The sequence below is a fragment of the Cervus canadensis genome, chromosome 3, assembly GCF_019320065.1.
Source record: "Cervus canadensis isolate Bull #8, Minnesota chromosome 3, ASM1932006v1, whole genome shotgun sequence".
Classification (NCBI taxonomy): Eukaryota; Metazoa; Chordata; class Mammalia; order Artiodactyla; family Cervidae; genus Cervus; species Cervus canadensis.
In genome coordinates, this window is record NC_057388.1 from 59963124 (window position 1) to 59978743 (window position 15620).

A 15620-nucleotide genomic window follows, 5' to 3' on the forward strand; every position below is an offset into this window, starting at 1 on the left:
AAGTTTTTAATTTTCTCTTAGGTAAAAGGCATCTATCAACTATACCTTAATTATATACATACACACACACATACAGAGAGACTACAGATAGAAAAATAATATACAAGTATAACTGGCCTACAAACCCTATACATATACAATTAGATTCAGTAATGTATTAATTTTAAATGATGTGTGTATTCTGTACAATTTTAAAATAAACATAAAATTTTTGACTTGCAAAGTAAAAGTTTTAAAGGAAAATAACTGATGAAAATAAATACAATAAATACAGCAAATGAACAATGAACCCTCAGATTTTCACTTTATGAGCCCTAGGTATGGGGGGAAATCTGCATACCACGAAAAAAGCTTCCTTAATGATGTTTGAAAATTTATTAAAAAATTCATAATACCTTTTTAGTAAAACCCTAATGGTAATTACAGGAAGAACTATGCAAGTACTACATACAACATTCTTTCTAATGGCTATTCCTTTAAATAAACAGAATATAATTTAAATATTTTATTATTAATAATAATCCTTCCCTGGTGACTCAGACAGTAAAGAATCTGACTGCAATGCAGGAGACCCAGGTTCCACCCCTGGGTCAGGAAGATCCCTTGGAGAAGGGAATGGCTACCCACTCCAGTATTCTTGCCTAGAGAACTCCATGGACAGAGGAGCCTGGAAGGCTACAGTCAATGGAGTCGAAAAAAGGCTACATTCTATGGCGTCACAACTGAACAACCAACACCTTCATACTGGTTTGTCAGTTCACTTCAGTCACTCAGTCATGTCCGACTCTTTGCGACCCCGTGGAATGCAGCATGCCTGGCCTCCCTGTCTATCACCAACTCCTAGAGTTTACTCAAACTCATGTCCATTGAGTTGATGATGCCATCCAACCAACTCATCCTCTGTCATCCCCTTCTCCTGCCTTCAATCTTTCCCAGCATCAGCGTCTCTTCCAATGAGTCAGTTCTTCGCATCAGGTGACCAAAGTACCGGAGTTTCAGCTTCAGCATCAGTCCTTCCAATGAATATTCAGGACTGATTTCCTTTAAGATGGACTTTAAGATGGTTGTATCTCCTTGCTGTCCAAGGGACTCTCAAGAGTCTTCTCCAACACCACAGTTGAGCATCAGTTCTTCAGCGCTCAGCTCTCTTTATGGTCCAACTCTAACATCCATCTATGAATACTGGAAAAACCATAGCTTTGGCTACACGGACCTTTGTTGGCAGAGTAATGTCTCTGCTTTTTAATAAGCTGCCTAGGTTGGTCATAGCTTTTCCTCCAAAAAGCAAGTGTCTTTTAATTTCATGGCTGCAGTCACCATCTGCAGTGATTTTGGAGCCCCCCAAAATAAAATCTGTCACTGTTTCCACTGTTTCCCCATCTATTTGACATGAAGTGATGGGACCAAGTGCCATGATCTTAGTTTTCTGAATGCTGAGTTATAAACCAACTTTTTCACTCTCCTCTTTCACTTTCATCAAGAGGCTCTTTAGTTCTTCTTCACTTTCTGCCACAAGGGTGGTATCATCTGCATATCTGAGGTTATTGATATTTCTCCTGGCAATCTTGATTCCAACTTGTGCTTCCTCCAGCCCAGCATTTCTCATGATGTACTCTGCGTATAAGTTAAATAAGTAGGGTGACAATATACAGCCTTGACATACTCCTTTTCCTATTTGGAACCAGTCTGTCGTTCCATATCCAGTCCTAACTATTGCTTCTTGACCTCCATACAGATTTCTCAGGAGGCAGATCAGGTGGTCTGGTATTCCTGTCTCTAAGAATTTTCCACTGTTTGTTGTGATCCCCTCAAAGGCTTTGGCATAGTCAATAAAGCAGATGTTTTTCTGGAACTCTCTTGCTTTTCTGATGATCCAACAGATGTTGGCAATTTGATCTCTGGTTCCTCTGCCTTTTCTAAAACCAGCCTGCATATCTGGAAGTTCACGGTTCATGTACTGTTGAAGCCTGGCTTGGAGAATTTTGAGCATTAATTTGCTAGAGTGTGAGATGAGTGCAATTGTGCGGTAGTTTGAGCATTCTTTGGCATTGCCTTTCTTTGGGATTGGAATGAAAACTGACCTTTTCTAGTCCTATGGCCACTGCTGAGTTTTCCAAATTTGCTGGTATATTAAATGCAGCACTTTCACAGCATCATCTTTTATGATTTTGAAATAGCTCGACTGGAATTCCATCACCTTCACTAGCTTTGTTCTTAGTGATGCTTCCTAAGGCCCACTTGACTTCACATTCCAGGATGTCTGGCTCTAGGTGAGTGATCACACCATCGTGATTATCTGGGTCATGAAGATCTTTTTTTGTACAGTTCTTCTGTGTATTCTTGCCACCTCTTCTTAGTATCTTCAGCTTCTGTTAGGTCCTATCATTTCTGTTATTGAGCCCATCTTTGCATGAAAAGTTCCCTTGGTATCTAATTTTCTTGAAGAGAGCTCTACTGTTTCCCATTCTATTGCTTACCTCTATTTCTTTGCAATGATCACTGAGGAAGGCTTTCTGCTCTCTCCTTGCTACTCTTTGGAACTCTGCATTCAAATAGGTATATCTTTCCTTTTCTCCTTTGCCTTTCACTTCTCTTCTTTACATAGCTGTTTGTAAGGCCTCCTCAGACAACCATTTTGCCATACTGGTCTGGACATGTATTTTAAATAAAACTAATGATAATAGCCAGTAGCAGCTTTCTATATTCATGGAACCATGCTAATAAATTATTTGTGTGTATTATCTCATTTGCCCACTACAACATTGTGAAACAGGTACTATCTATCACTATATCCCATATTACATAAGAGAAAACTGTGGCTCAGAGAAGCTAGATAATTTGACCAAGGCAACTCTGATTATAAGTGGAAGAACCACCATTTAATTTCTGTCTGTCAGAGTCCAGAGCCCATGCTCTTAATTAGCTGTGGTTAAGAATCAAAATAACTGCAAATGAAAAAGTATCCCCATTTTACAGTTTAAAAACAGAGGTTCAGAGAAACTCAAAAACACGTTTAAGACCATCAAGCCAATATATGCAAGTGAGCTGAAAAGAATGACCAAGAAGGTCTCACAAGAGCTTAGTTTTAAAAATGAAAACAAAAAATCCTTAAAGTAGTAATAAGCCACTTTTAAAGCGGCAGACGTTCTGACTCTGCTAGGCATAACAATGCATACTTAGACAACAATCATACAATTTTACACTGTTACAAGTGTTTGCATTTAGTTTAGATGGAAGATGGATGGTGATAACTCTTATACACAGATTTATTGAATTCCAACAATGGACTAGGCATTTTCAAATGTGAATCAAGATGATGTGTGACAAAAATAACCACAGTAACAAAGAAGACTTGTGTTTGAGCCAAAAAAAAAAAAGTTAAAGACTTGGCTAGATCATAAACCTCACATTTTAAGAGAAAAATAATTATAGAATATTAAGGGGAAAATATGAAACATGAATATGAGTGTTTTCCATGCTATTTTCCATTTCTAACAAAATAAAATATGATCCTTAGGAAATATAATACCAAATTTTTATCCTAGATATATAAACATGACTCCAAAGGCCAGGTATTAACAACCACTCCGCCTTGGTTGCCTGGAATAGATGGTCACGCATCATGCACACATACTCAAGGTAGCCACATCTTCATTCACTTGGAACGGATGGAAAAATTTTCTCAATTAACAGGATTTATTATGACGGAAACTTGTATGGTTATATATTTTGGCTGCTGTTGTTATTAAAGGCTATAAGGAGAGATTTATAACAGAAATTTGTATAGGAACTGTCAGGCAGAAACAGGAAGTCACAGTGTCCGCTGTGAAAGTCAAGCTGATTTTGTGTAACTCTAGAGTATCGCATTCTTTCTTATTCTTTTATCATACCAATAAGGAAGAGAGTGTAACTTAGTCATTCTCAAACACAGTTAAATTCCCATAATGAAGGAGAAATTTCCAGTACTGTCATGCCATCATTTGAAGGTGGCTGTTACACAGGAAAGTCTAAGAACTACATGGGAGGGAAAGGTGTATTTATTTACAGCAATAACTAGTAGTTGGGGAAAAAGTTGGTATGAGCAATGTGATCTTGTTTAGGTACAAGTTTTTTTTTCAAATTTACAACATGCTCCTGAATTATTATATGTATGCGTCAGAACAATATCAGTAGATAGATATAAAAGGGATTTCCCTACACAAAAGTCTACAGATCATTCCTGGAACACTGCAGGATTGTTTTTTATCTTAAATGTTTGATTTCTTGCCACTAAAGCTTTTCCAGATTCAGAAGTATTAATGAGATAGAGCCTTTGATTGGATAGGGGGAAGGGAGACTGGGAAAAGACCACCCTTGTTTCTAGTGGCAAGAATCCAAAAAAATTAGCTTAGGAAACAGTTATAAGATTGGGCTCCCTTCAGCTTCTACCAAAGATCCCCACACTTGGGCCACCCGCTGGGTCCAGTGTAAGCGAACACAATTGGTAAAGCCTGGTGCCCTGTCAAGCTCCTCCAAGGACAGCAACCCATAATCTAAGAAAATATAAAGTCCCGTCCAAGTTTTGACTTAGTGAATCGCCAAGATCCACAACTTTCCCTGGCTCCAAATTCTGGGCAGTGATAAATATTTTCAGCTTAATAATGTGCTGACTGATTACCACACTTTAATCTAAATGCCTTAAGAGGGTTCTACATTTGAGTCCTAGTTCTAAAATTCTACAATGGCAGGACTAAAAATCTTAACCAAAACCACATCCTTTATATTGTATTTTGGGGGCACTATCAATTTGTCACTACTCTACTCTGCGGCTTCTTCGTTTAGTATTTTCCTACTATAAATATATCCATTTAAAGCTAATATTATGGCAGATAGATGGCTGGGAATTCTTTTCAAATACACACATAGAAGAAAGATATTATTAATATTCATATGGTTCCCCAATATACATATAATACTGAAACGAACTGCTTGGTCTACTATGGATGTGATGACACAATTCCTTTTGTATATTTAAATACTGTTTCTAAAAAATAACCCCAAATCATACTACACATTTAATTAAAGGTATAAATAAGTCATTACAATTTTTTATTATATACATACTGTTATAAATACTATTTTTATATTTGTAGGAAATGATAAAGGTTATCTATTTACTTCCCAAGGCTAAGGAAAACTTACAAATGTCAAGTGTTTGGGTTTTCCTTTTTTTTTTTTCCTTTTTTAACCAAGAAATCTTTTTTTAAATTAATAAATTTAATGTGTAATATTGTGTATATTTAAGGTATACAGCACATTGTGTGCTGTGTTGCGCTAAGTCACTTCAGTCGTGTCCGACAATCTGTGACCCTATGGACCGTAGCCGTTACTTTGATATATTTATACATTGTCAATATGAGTGCCAATCCAGTGATACTGATCACATTACATAACTATAGTGCAATGTTATTATTTATATTCATTACACTGTGCATTAGATATTTATAGTTTATTTACTACTCATTACAAGTGTACTCCTGTATTCCCTTCAAATCATCACTCTTAACCTTACCCAAACTCCTGATAAGCGATCCCATGGACTGCAGCCCACCAGGCTCCTCTGTCCATGGGATTACCCCAGGAAGAACACTAGAACGGGTTGCCGTTTCTGCCTCCAGGGGATCTTCCAAGCCCAGGGATCAAACCCACATCTCCTGCAGCTCCTGCATTGGCAGGCAGATTCATTACCATTGAGCCACCTGGGAAGCCTCAAGCCCATTTTACCCTGTGTTTTTACAGGCTTAACTTTTTCAGAGTCCCACATATAAGTGATATCGTATAGTACTTGTCTTTCTCTGTCCATCTTATCTTACTTGGCACAGTGTGCTCAATGGAAGGGTATCCTCCCTTCTCATAGTTGAATAATATCCTAGGGTGTAAATGTACCATATCTTTTTTTTATCCATTCAACCATTGATGGGCATTTGGGTTGTTTCCGTATCTTGGCTATTTTGTGAATAATACTGTCATAAGCATGAGAGTGTATATATTGCATGGGAAATACTGTTTTCATTTCCTTTGATTTATACCCAGAAGCGGAGTTGCTAGATCATACAGAAGATTTTTTTTTTTTAATTTTTTAAGCAACCTCCAATTGATCTCCATACTGGTTGGATCGATTTATATTCCCACCAACAATATTTAAGGGCTCCCTTCTCACCACATCCTCATCCTCCTGTTGTCTCTTATCTTCTTGATGATAGCCGTTCTAAGCTGTGAAGTGACATCTCTTGTGATTTTGATGTGCATTTCCCTGATAATCAGTGATGCTAAGCATCTTTTCATGTGTCTGTTGGCCATTTTGATGTCCTCTTTGGAAAAAATGTGTGTTAGCTCTTCTGCCCACCAAGTGTTTCTTTTACATTTCCATATGCTACTTATAGGGTGACAATAGTGACAGATGTGATGAAATGCATGATACTGCTTGCACATTAGAGCCTAGAACTATGGCACAATACCTTCACTGTGACTGAAGGGACAAGGTCAGCTCCCACTTCAGCATCAGTAGCTTGCTGTAAACACAGAATTGAAAATTAAAGGGAGAAAAGAATTGTTTAAGTACTATACATCAGTAAGTAAACACAGTGGGTTTGATATATACTTCCCACCAACAAAAGAAAAAAAAGGCAAAAAGGATTTATTACTCTGATGACAGAATAAAAGAATCACTGTGGCTTTTTTGGATGGCTTCATTTGGAAAGTCATGAACTAATATTAAAAAACACACCCACCAAAAAAGGGAAGAAAAGTTCACATACTTTATTATTAAAATACTGCCAAATTTCCTTAAAAACTAAAACTAATTCTATTAATTCATTCTTTATATTATATAAAACAAGACCTCTATATATTTTCTATATAAACATTATGCCATTTTTTTAGGTCCTTGTGTTTTTAACTTGCCAAAGGTATGCTTTATTCTAATTAATAATATGTATCTAAGGCATGTAATTAATGATATAAAGATTGAGTGGCCTTACATCTAGAAAATAAAACAAAAGTAGCAGTTTGTTTGTTTGTTTGTTTTACTAGTACATATCATAAATTCTTTCACTCTTTGAGATCAGCCTGGGTTACCTGGTCCTATCTCTTAAAGAATTCAGAATATAATAGAGCAAATATTTCCTTAGAATTTATAACTTATTTTTCAGAGCAGCAGATTGAGAGGAAAATATGGTCACTATATGACAGAATAAGATCAATGAGTAACATATTTTCTAATAATACCCACATGGATTCCTAAGGGAACAATTATGATCATAAAGTCTCTGTCCAACCAATGAATAAATCCATTGTACTTTAAATTAGCCTACTTGGAATTATTTTACTGAGAAAAATTAAGCCTCTTCTAAGCAGTGGGGATCAGTATGATGTCATGGTCATCAGCATAATTAAGAGTAAGGATATACATATCCTATATATGATTCCATAGGAAACTGTATATGAACTCTGATTCAACTTCTCAATCAAGAAGAGAGGATAGCGATATTTGTTTCTTCTGTAAAAGACACCAGTCTGGCACAAATTATATTATTTTTTGGATGTGTGCTTTCACAATAATGACTGAAAATAAAATATTAAGCCAGGCTTTTTGCTCTAGTATTACCTAAAATCCAGGAAATGTTTTACATTTAGCTGTCGGCAAATCTAGAAAAGAAACCAACATCTCCCGTTTCTTACTCTTTTCAATCCATGCCTAAACACCTTGATATTTCAAGGACAAAAGTCCTTTGGAAACATGAAATTATAGCCAGAGAGAAATAGCTATATGAAGACAATATGGCACCAAAGCCACATAAATCATTGGACTGATGTTTTCCAATGAGATGAATATGATACTCTCAAGAATCCTTTCCTTTCTTAAGAAGGAAAAAAATCGTGAGATGGGGGAAATGGAGCTGGAAAGAGATACCTAGTTAAGAGGAAAAAGCACTTCAGGTTACCAATAGGGAAATACATATTAAAATACAGTGCTATTACATAAAGCCTTTACTCACAAAGATCAAAAGTTGCTGAAGAACAGAAAGGGAATTCCTCATTTCAAATAGCCTATGTCTAAGAGAAAAACCTAGAAAAAAATTACAGAAGTTGCCCAAAGGAAAAAAAGAATCATTTCCAAGGCAAGAAAATGTGTGTACATTTGTCAGCTAACTAAGCAGAAATGTTCCACTCAGACTACACCCTTCAGGTAGAGTGAGAAATGGTGTGCTGAATATCCAAAGTTTATAGAACAGTACCTCTACTATGTGACTCAACTGGGTGAATGTTTCTTTCATATATAGTCCTACTTTTTTTTTTTAAGAATATCCAACTTACTATACTAAGGCAATGTTAATGCAATTTTTATCACAACTTGGGTTGGCTGTTTGTACTAAGATTATTCTTTAAAAAGCTATGGAATTACATACTATGTTGTGTTCTGATACCTAAATAGCAAAGCCATTTCCTAAGCAAAGTTATATGACACAGACCTCATATACAGTAAAACGAGTGAATTTGATCACTTGCCTAAATTGATCAACTTGGTACAGACATAGATAAACTAGACAGATTTTGGCCCAACTGCGGGCAGTGAGAGAAAACCAACCATAATCTAACAAGTGCTTAAAGAAGACTAAACAAACAGATAAGGTAATGTAACCAAGGACAGCCCCCCTTTCTGGTTTTTCAGCTTTATTATTCATTTATAGAGCAAATATATACTGAATACCCATTATGTGACTGGCATTAAGGAAATGGCAATCAATTTTCCTAGGTGGCGCAGTGGTAAAGAATCTGCCTGCCAATGCAGGAGATGCAAAAGACGTTGGTTTGAACCCTGGGTAGGAAAGATCCCCTGGAGAAGGAAATGGCAACCCACTCCAGTATTCTTGTCTGGAAAATTCCATGGACAGAGGTGCCTCGCAGGCTACAGTCCACAGGGTTACAAAGAGTCAGACATGACTCAGCAACTGAGCACACACAAGACAACTGGAATGGTGATGGCTGTGGTGGGGTTGATGATCATGAATACTATTATAATGATTTGTTAGTTAATTATTATAAGTCAACAAAGTGGATTCTACTACTATTACCATTTTACAGATAAGAAAATTGAGACAAAAAGTTAAATACCTTGCTCTGAGGTCACACAAATAGAAATGAGAGAAAAAATAATTCCTGGCCAAACTCTTTATTCTTAAACTACCCTCCCACCACAGCCACTGTAATATATTAAAGACTATAAATTATCAAACTCTGAGTCATGCCTTTCATAAACATTATCTCATTGAACATTCAACAAAAATGTAGTGGGCTCGGTATTATTCATCTGGAGTAGGATTGTCTCAATACTCCAGTACTGAAAAAGTCTGAAAAAACAAAATAAAGTAGGGAGATTCAGAGTAATGGTGAGAACCTCTTTGACAATCCCCCTCCCTTCCCCTTTTTTAAGATAGAAATCCTGCCTAAGAAACTTGTTATTACACTGAGATGCTAGAAATGTTTTTTTCTAGAAAGTAACAAGGCCGAAAACTTGTTATCTTCCCTGAAGTTTCTATTTGGAGGCCCAGATTTTAAACCAATACAATCTGATTCCAATATATCAGAGTCCACCACTATCACAAACCCTCTTAAAGTCTGCAAATACACCTACAGATACTGAATCAAAGTTAGGAGAAACCATGGCAGAGACTTTCAGGTCATCTTCTCTCTCAGTCAGGGGCCAAACACCTGTAATTTTAAGAGAAAAAAAAAAGATATTTAATCATAAAGTAAAAATTTCTATATAAAGTCATTTTAAGGTTTATCTGTACCTTATATCAAAAGACAATCCCATAAACGTATTTACAAGTTGAAAAAAAAAAAAAAGTGATGCATTACAGGATGAAAAGCTTTCTCCTCTACATTACTGTAAAGAAAAACTCTCTTTTTTTCCCAAAGATATGAGCTAAGATGTGACCCACTGACTGACCTATGTTAGGAATTTCAATTCCCTCTCCTTAGCTACTGTTAGAAGCCCAAAAGAGTATAACCCATGAGGGTAGATGGGCTATAACTGCCGGGAGAAATATTAACAACCTCAGATATGCAGATGATACCTCCCTAATGGCAGAGCGCAAAGAGGAACTAAAGAGCCTGTTGATAAAGGTGAAAGAGGAAGAGTGGAAAAACTCGCTTAAAACTCAACATTCAAAAAACTAAGATCGTGACATCTTAAGATTGTTCGCCATCACTTTGTGAGGAAATGGCAACCCACTCCAGTATTCCTGCCTGGAGAACTCCATGGACAGAGGAGCCTGGCCGGCTACAGTCTATGGAGTCACAAAGAGTCGGACACAACTAAGCGACTCACACACACACACACACACACACACACACACACACACACACACACACACGGCAAATAGACAATGGAAACAAGACAGATTTTATTTTCTTGGGCTCCAAAATCCCTGTGGACTGTGACTACAGTCATGAAATTAAAAGATGCTCGTTCTTTGGAAGAATAGCTATCACAAACCTAGGCAGGATATTAAAAAGCAAAGACATCACTTTGCCAACAAAGGTCCATATACTCAAATATACAGTTTTTACAATAGTCATATATGGATGTGACAGTTGGGACCATAAAGAAGGCTGAGTGCCAAAGAATTGATATTTTTTAATTATGGTGCCAGAGAAGACTCTTGAGAGTCTCTTGGACAGAAAGGAGATCAAACTAGTCAATACTAAAGGAAATCAACCCTGAATATTCATTGGAAGGACTGATGTCAAAACTGAAGCTCCAATACTTTGGCCACCTGATACAAAGAGACGACTCATTGGAAAAGACCCTGATGCTGGGAAAGATTGAAGGCAGGAGGGAAAGTGGGTGAATGAGATGGCTGGATAGCCCCATCAACTCAATGAACATGAGTTTCAGCAAACTCTGCAAGATAGTGAAGGACAGGGAAGCCTGGCGTGCTGCAGTCTGTGGGGTTGCAGAGAGTTGGACACAGGTTAGCAACTGAACAACAACAACAAATCAAAATGTAAAATTCACCACAAAAAATGTAAAATTCACATACCCTGTGACCTAACAATTCTATTTTCAAACATTTACCCAATACTCATGTCCAAGGGGTCACTCTGTTGCTGGTAATTATCAAAAACAAAACAGCCTAAATCTAAGTTATATTTCTATTAATAGGGAAATAGTTAACTATGTTATGGTATTATCAATACTGTGCAATGGTCCAAAACCCAAAACTGTTAAGTAAGAGTGCTATCCATCTTTATATACCGAGAAGGAAAGAACTCCAAGATATGCTATTGATCTAAAAAAGCAAGATGTAGTACAGTGTCTCTAATACACACATATCTGTGTAAAAACAATTATATAAACAGAAAACTTTCTTACAGAATACACAAAACTATTAATAAAGGTTACATTTAGACATTCCAGTAGAACTAAGACCTGGGTTTTATGCTTTCAGTACTATTTGAATTATTTTTACCATATTCATTTTATTTTCAACTTAAAATTTCATAATTTCAAAAACATTTATAGTACATAATGAGATATTATGAACAAGCCATAGAGACCCTAAATAAACAAGAAACATAAATAATACATATGCACATGCATACGTATGTATATATATACATACATAGGGCTTCCCTGGTGGCTCAGCTGGTAAAGAATCCACCTGGAATGTGGGAGACCTGAGTTCGATCCCTGGGTTGGGAAGATCTCCTGGAGAAGGGAACGGCTGCCCACTCCAGTATTTTAGTATTCTGGGCTTGAAGAATTCCATGGACTGTGCAGTTCATGGGGTTGCAGAGTCAGACACAACTGAGTGACTTTCACTTAATACATAATAATACATATATATGTGCAGATTATTGGCTGCCCCCCTAACATCCATTCTTCCCTTCTCCTCCTCCTTTGTGGTAGACCCCTAATTCTGCTGATTCACTTCCATTTAATTCACTTCCATCGAATTCCCCTAATTCACTTCCACCTTAATCACTGGATTGGTCAAATCCAAGCATGGTGATTTCATTCCCCTGACTTTTTGTTATTTCAGGCCTGAGCATGGAACCTAATCCTGGCAGATGTGAGGTGAGAACTGGTGGGAGCTGGGGTGCTGGTATGTGGTTCTGGGAAAGTTATTCCTCCCTAATAAATGGGGAGACTTGGGAGAAATATCTGTCTTCTTCCCTGGAAATCATATTTGTACATATTGCCTGGAACTGCTGAAATAACCCTTTGACCCTGAGAGGGAACATCCCCCAAACCCAGCACAATTTCCAACAAGGTTACCAAGCACGAATGTTTCTACCACTCAATGGTAGAAGCACCTTAAGTTAGCCTAGACATATTTCAAATGGGTGCAGACTTTCATTTATACACCTATATCTTACTGCTCTCTTTTCCTTCCTGAAGACATGCTGTGTGGGAGTCTATGTCAACACTGTACTTATTCCTTCATACTTATCCCAAGGAAAGAATATATCAACTATCTAAATAAATAGAGTTCACAAAGAAACTCTATTTTTGAAAGTGTCTACCAACAGATGTTGTTGACTACTGGTAACAGAAATGCAAGGCAGGATTCTCACTAATGAGTTGAATATGAAAAGCTTCAAAATCCGTAAGCCATACAGAAATTATTACTATTGATATTATTTCATGCTTATAACAGACACTCCTCATATAACTTACACACATAAAATCAGCTTCAAAAACACTTTTATTATGGTAGATAATATACACCATGTGTACAACAAAATGTACTTTTTAAATTGGCTTTATATTTTGCTGCAATTCTTGCTTTGAAGAAATAAAAAAAACTTTAAGTGCTGAACATAACCCACAAGACTGAAAAGAACATTTTTTTTGCAAGTTAAAGTCACTCTACTAAAATAGGTGGCATTTAAATGAATAATGAGGTCATCAAAAAGTTTGGAGTTTTAACTTCTCATAATCTTCTATAGTGAAATGATCTGGTGCTTTTATATAATTACAGGTATTTTAATGAACAAATACACCACAATTTTATAAGTGCAAAAAACAGTAAATTTTTTCCATATTCTAGAAATAAACTATGTTAAAAGTCTCTCCTTTTCTTAAAACGAGTCTTTGTTTCATTTTTAGGAATAAAATCAAATGATGGTGGCAAAGAAGGGGCAGAGAACTTCAAATATTAACTTTGAGATTATGTAAATAATAAACTTTGCACTCAAGTCTGTGGGTTCATCCCTAGCTTAATTAGCAGTTACTTCAATATACAAAGAAGAATCAGGGTAATGACAAGTAAAACAGCCTATCCCTGGGTGAAAAGACTGGAGTACTCAAGGGCACTATTTTGGCCACCAAAAAGTAACTTAGCTATAAGGGATTTTTCTGAGAAATGTTTTACATAATCAAGTGTTAATCAAAATATCATTAGCACATTGTTTACAGAAATGCCACAATCTCAAGACACAAAACTTGGAGTGAAAAGTTACATTAAATTTAATGAACTCTGGAAATTTCATGTTTCTCATACACACACACACACACACACACACACACACATATATGCCACTCTTCCCCAATCATATTTTTAAATGACAAAATGAGACTTATATTCCATTAATTCCAAAACACTAGTATCAAAAATGGGAAATGTGTATATTGCAATATGACACACCCAATTTTAACTATTCTCTATTTGACTAGAGGATGCTGACAACAAATGGGTTTTTAAATATTTGGAGGTACTTAAAAGACCCAAGTTTCACCTGTTTACTTTCAAAACTTTCTAAGAGAAAGTGTAAAACCAAAACAAAACAATTTTAATATTCACATTTTGAAATACATTAAATAAATTCCTCTGAATCTCTCTTGGTAATATAGACTCAAAGATACATAACTCTAGGAAAGTGACTGGACCAGGATTACGATTGGCTCTGTTGTTTTGGTTGGCTTTTGATGCTCTGCCTCTTTTATTATTTCTACTTGTTTTAACATTTCTTTTATGTGAAAATAGTCCATATTTTTTCTCATTAAAAAAATACTTTTACCTGACCCTGAGAAGGGAACTTAAAGTAATGCTTTTCACATGTCCAACTCAAACTTCAGGATTGGTGTTTTCTTTCTCCTTTTAATTTATAATAAAATTATACCCTTGTGAATCCCAAAGTAAGATAATATTGAGTTATACAAAACTCAGGAACTGAAAATATCATCAGCCTCTGAGTCACTAGAAATCAGCATACCACCAGCTACACTCCATTTGGATGGCTAATTAACTACAAACATAAATTACCTCACTAGGTTGCAAATGACTACATTTTTAGTAATAAAGTGGTAACTCATGTACTGCTCTGGTTTCCTTTAAAAGAAGCAACTAACATTTTTTCAGGGATATTAGAAGTTAATAAATGATCACTCTAAACTTTAATGTTCTACTAAAGGCCTAAAATCACTACCTGAAGAAATATATGTTCTTTCTTAGAGTTTAAAGAAAAAACCTAGATAGCACTGTCTGTGAAACACACTAACAAAAGTATTATCTTAAATAGGACATATTTTTCAGAAGCTATAATATACAAATTAAGCACAAAGACTAGTATGTTAAAGAGCAGTGCTGTTTTTACAAAAATGACTTTAATTAAGCCTGGGGGAGAAAATCAACACGTACAAAATACTATCCATATACAAAATAATATAAATTCTACAATGAATATTATAATAGAAAGCTGAAAATGAGATACCTTGTGATTTGTTAACATTTTTGATGACTTTCTGAAGTTCTTTCAACTCCTTATCAAGTTCATCATAGTTTAGTTCTCTAGATTCAACTTTTGGAGCTTGGAACAAAGAAGGATCTGTCCCCAGGTATGAACACTGCAAGTGACCTTCATCACTCAGAGTGACTATCACTCCCTTTAAATCACTTAAAAAAAAAAAAAAAAAGGAAGAGAAAATGAGACATAATTAAAAATGTTTAATGGATGTAGACTTGACCAACTACACTTTCATTCAATTCAGCTTCAGCATACCATCAAGAAAATGGAGGAGGCCATGAAAAGAAATGTGGGCCCTTCTCTTTTCCTTCTCTTTTCCTTTTGCTTCTCTCTGCCCTTGGGACATATGCTCCCCCTCCCTCCCCAGGCCCACTCACCATGGCTTCCTTCACATGCACTCCTACTCAAGGAGCTCTCTGGTCTGTTCTCTCTCCCTTCACTTTTAGATACAAGTCTCCCTTTCTCTCTTACTAGCTCTTTCCCCATCACTCTTATCATCCTGATTATCTCTTTTCCTCCCTACCCTTTCATTCTTTTTGTCTTTCTTAAAGCCTCCCTTATCTCTGTTATTCTCTAGAAATAGCCATAATATATATAAATTATAGATAACTTAAGCATAAATGTTTAAAAATAAAAGTTGTATGTTTTCCTGAACTTACTATAGAAGTAGATGAAATTATACCATTTGCTTCCTCCCGACCCTGCCCAGAGGGAAAGAAACTCAATATTGTGAGTCATTTTGACTTTGTTTGTTGCATTTTCTACTGGCTTTTGATTTTTACAAAAGTTTTCCAACCCTGTTATAAAGGTTAAATATTAATCAG

At 36.1% G+C, this 15620-nt stretch overlaps 1 protein-coding gene across 4 annotated transcripts in view; it reads right to left on the minus strand.

The window, feature by feature from the left end:
• BBS9 (Bardet-Biedl syndrome 9) overlaps window positions 1-15620 on the minus strand; it is a 461674-nt gene that overhangs the window by 252704 nt on the left and 193350 nt on the right. For all 4 annotated transcript variants that reach the window (XM_043463234.1, XM_043463233.1, XM_043463231.1 and 1 more), the window contains exons 10-12: window positions 14764-14945; window positions 9674-9750; window positions 6498-6551 (exon numbers count right to left, since the gene is read on the minus strand). In XM_043463234.1, the coding sequence (XP_043319169.1) occupies window positions 6498-6551; window positions 9674-9750; window positions 14764-14945 (313 nt within the window). The remainder of the gene's footprint in view (window positions 1-6497; window positions 6552-9673; window positions 9751-14763; window positions 14946-15620) is intronic.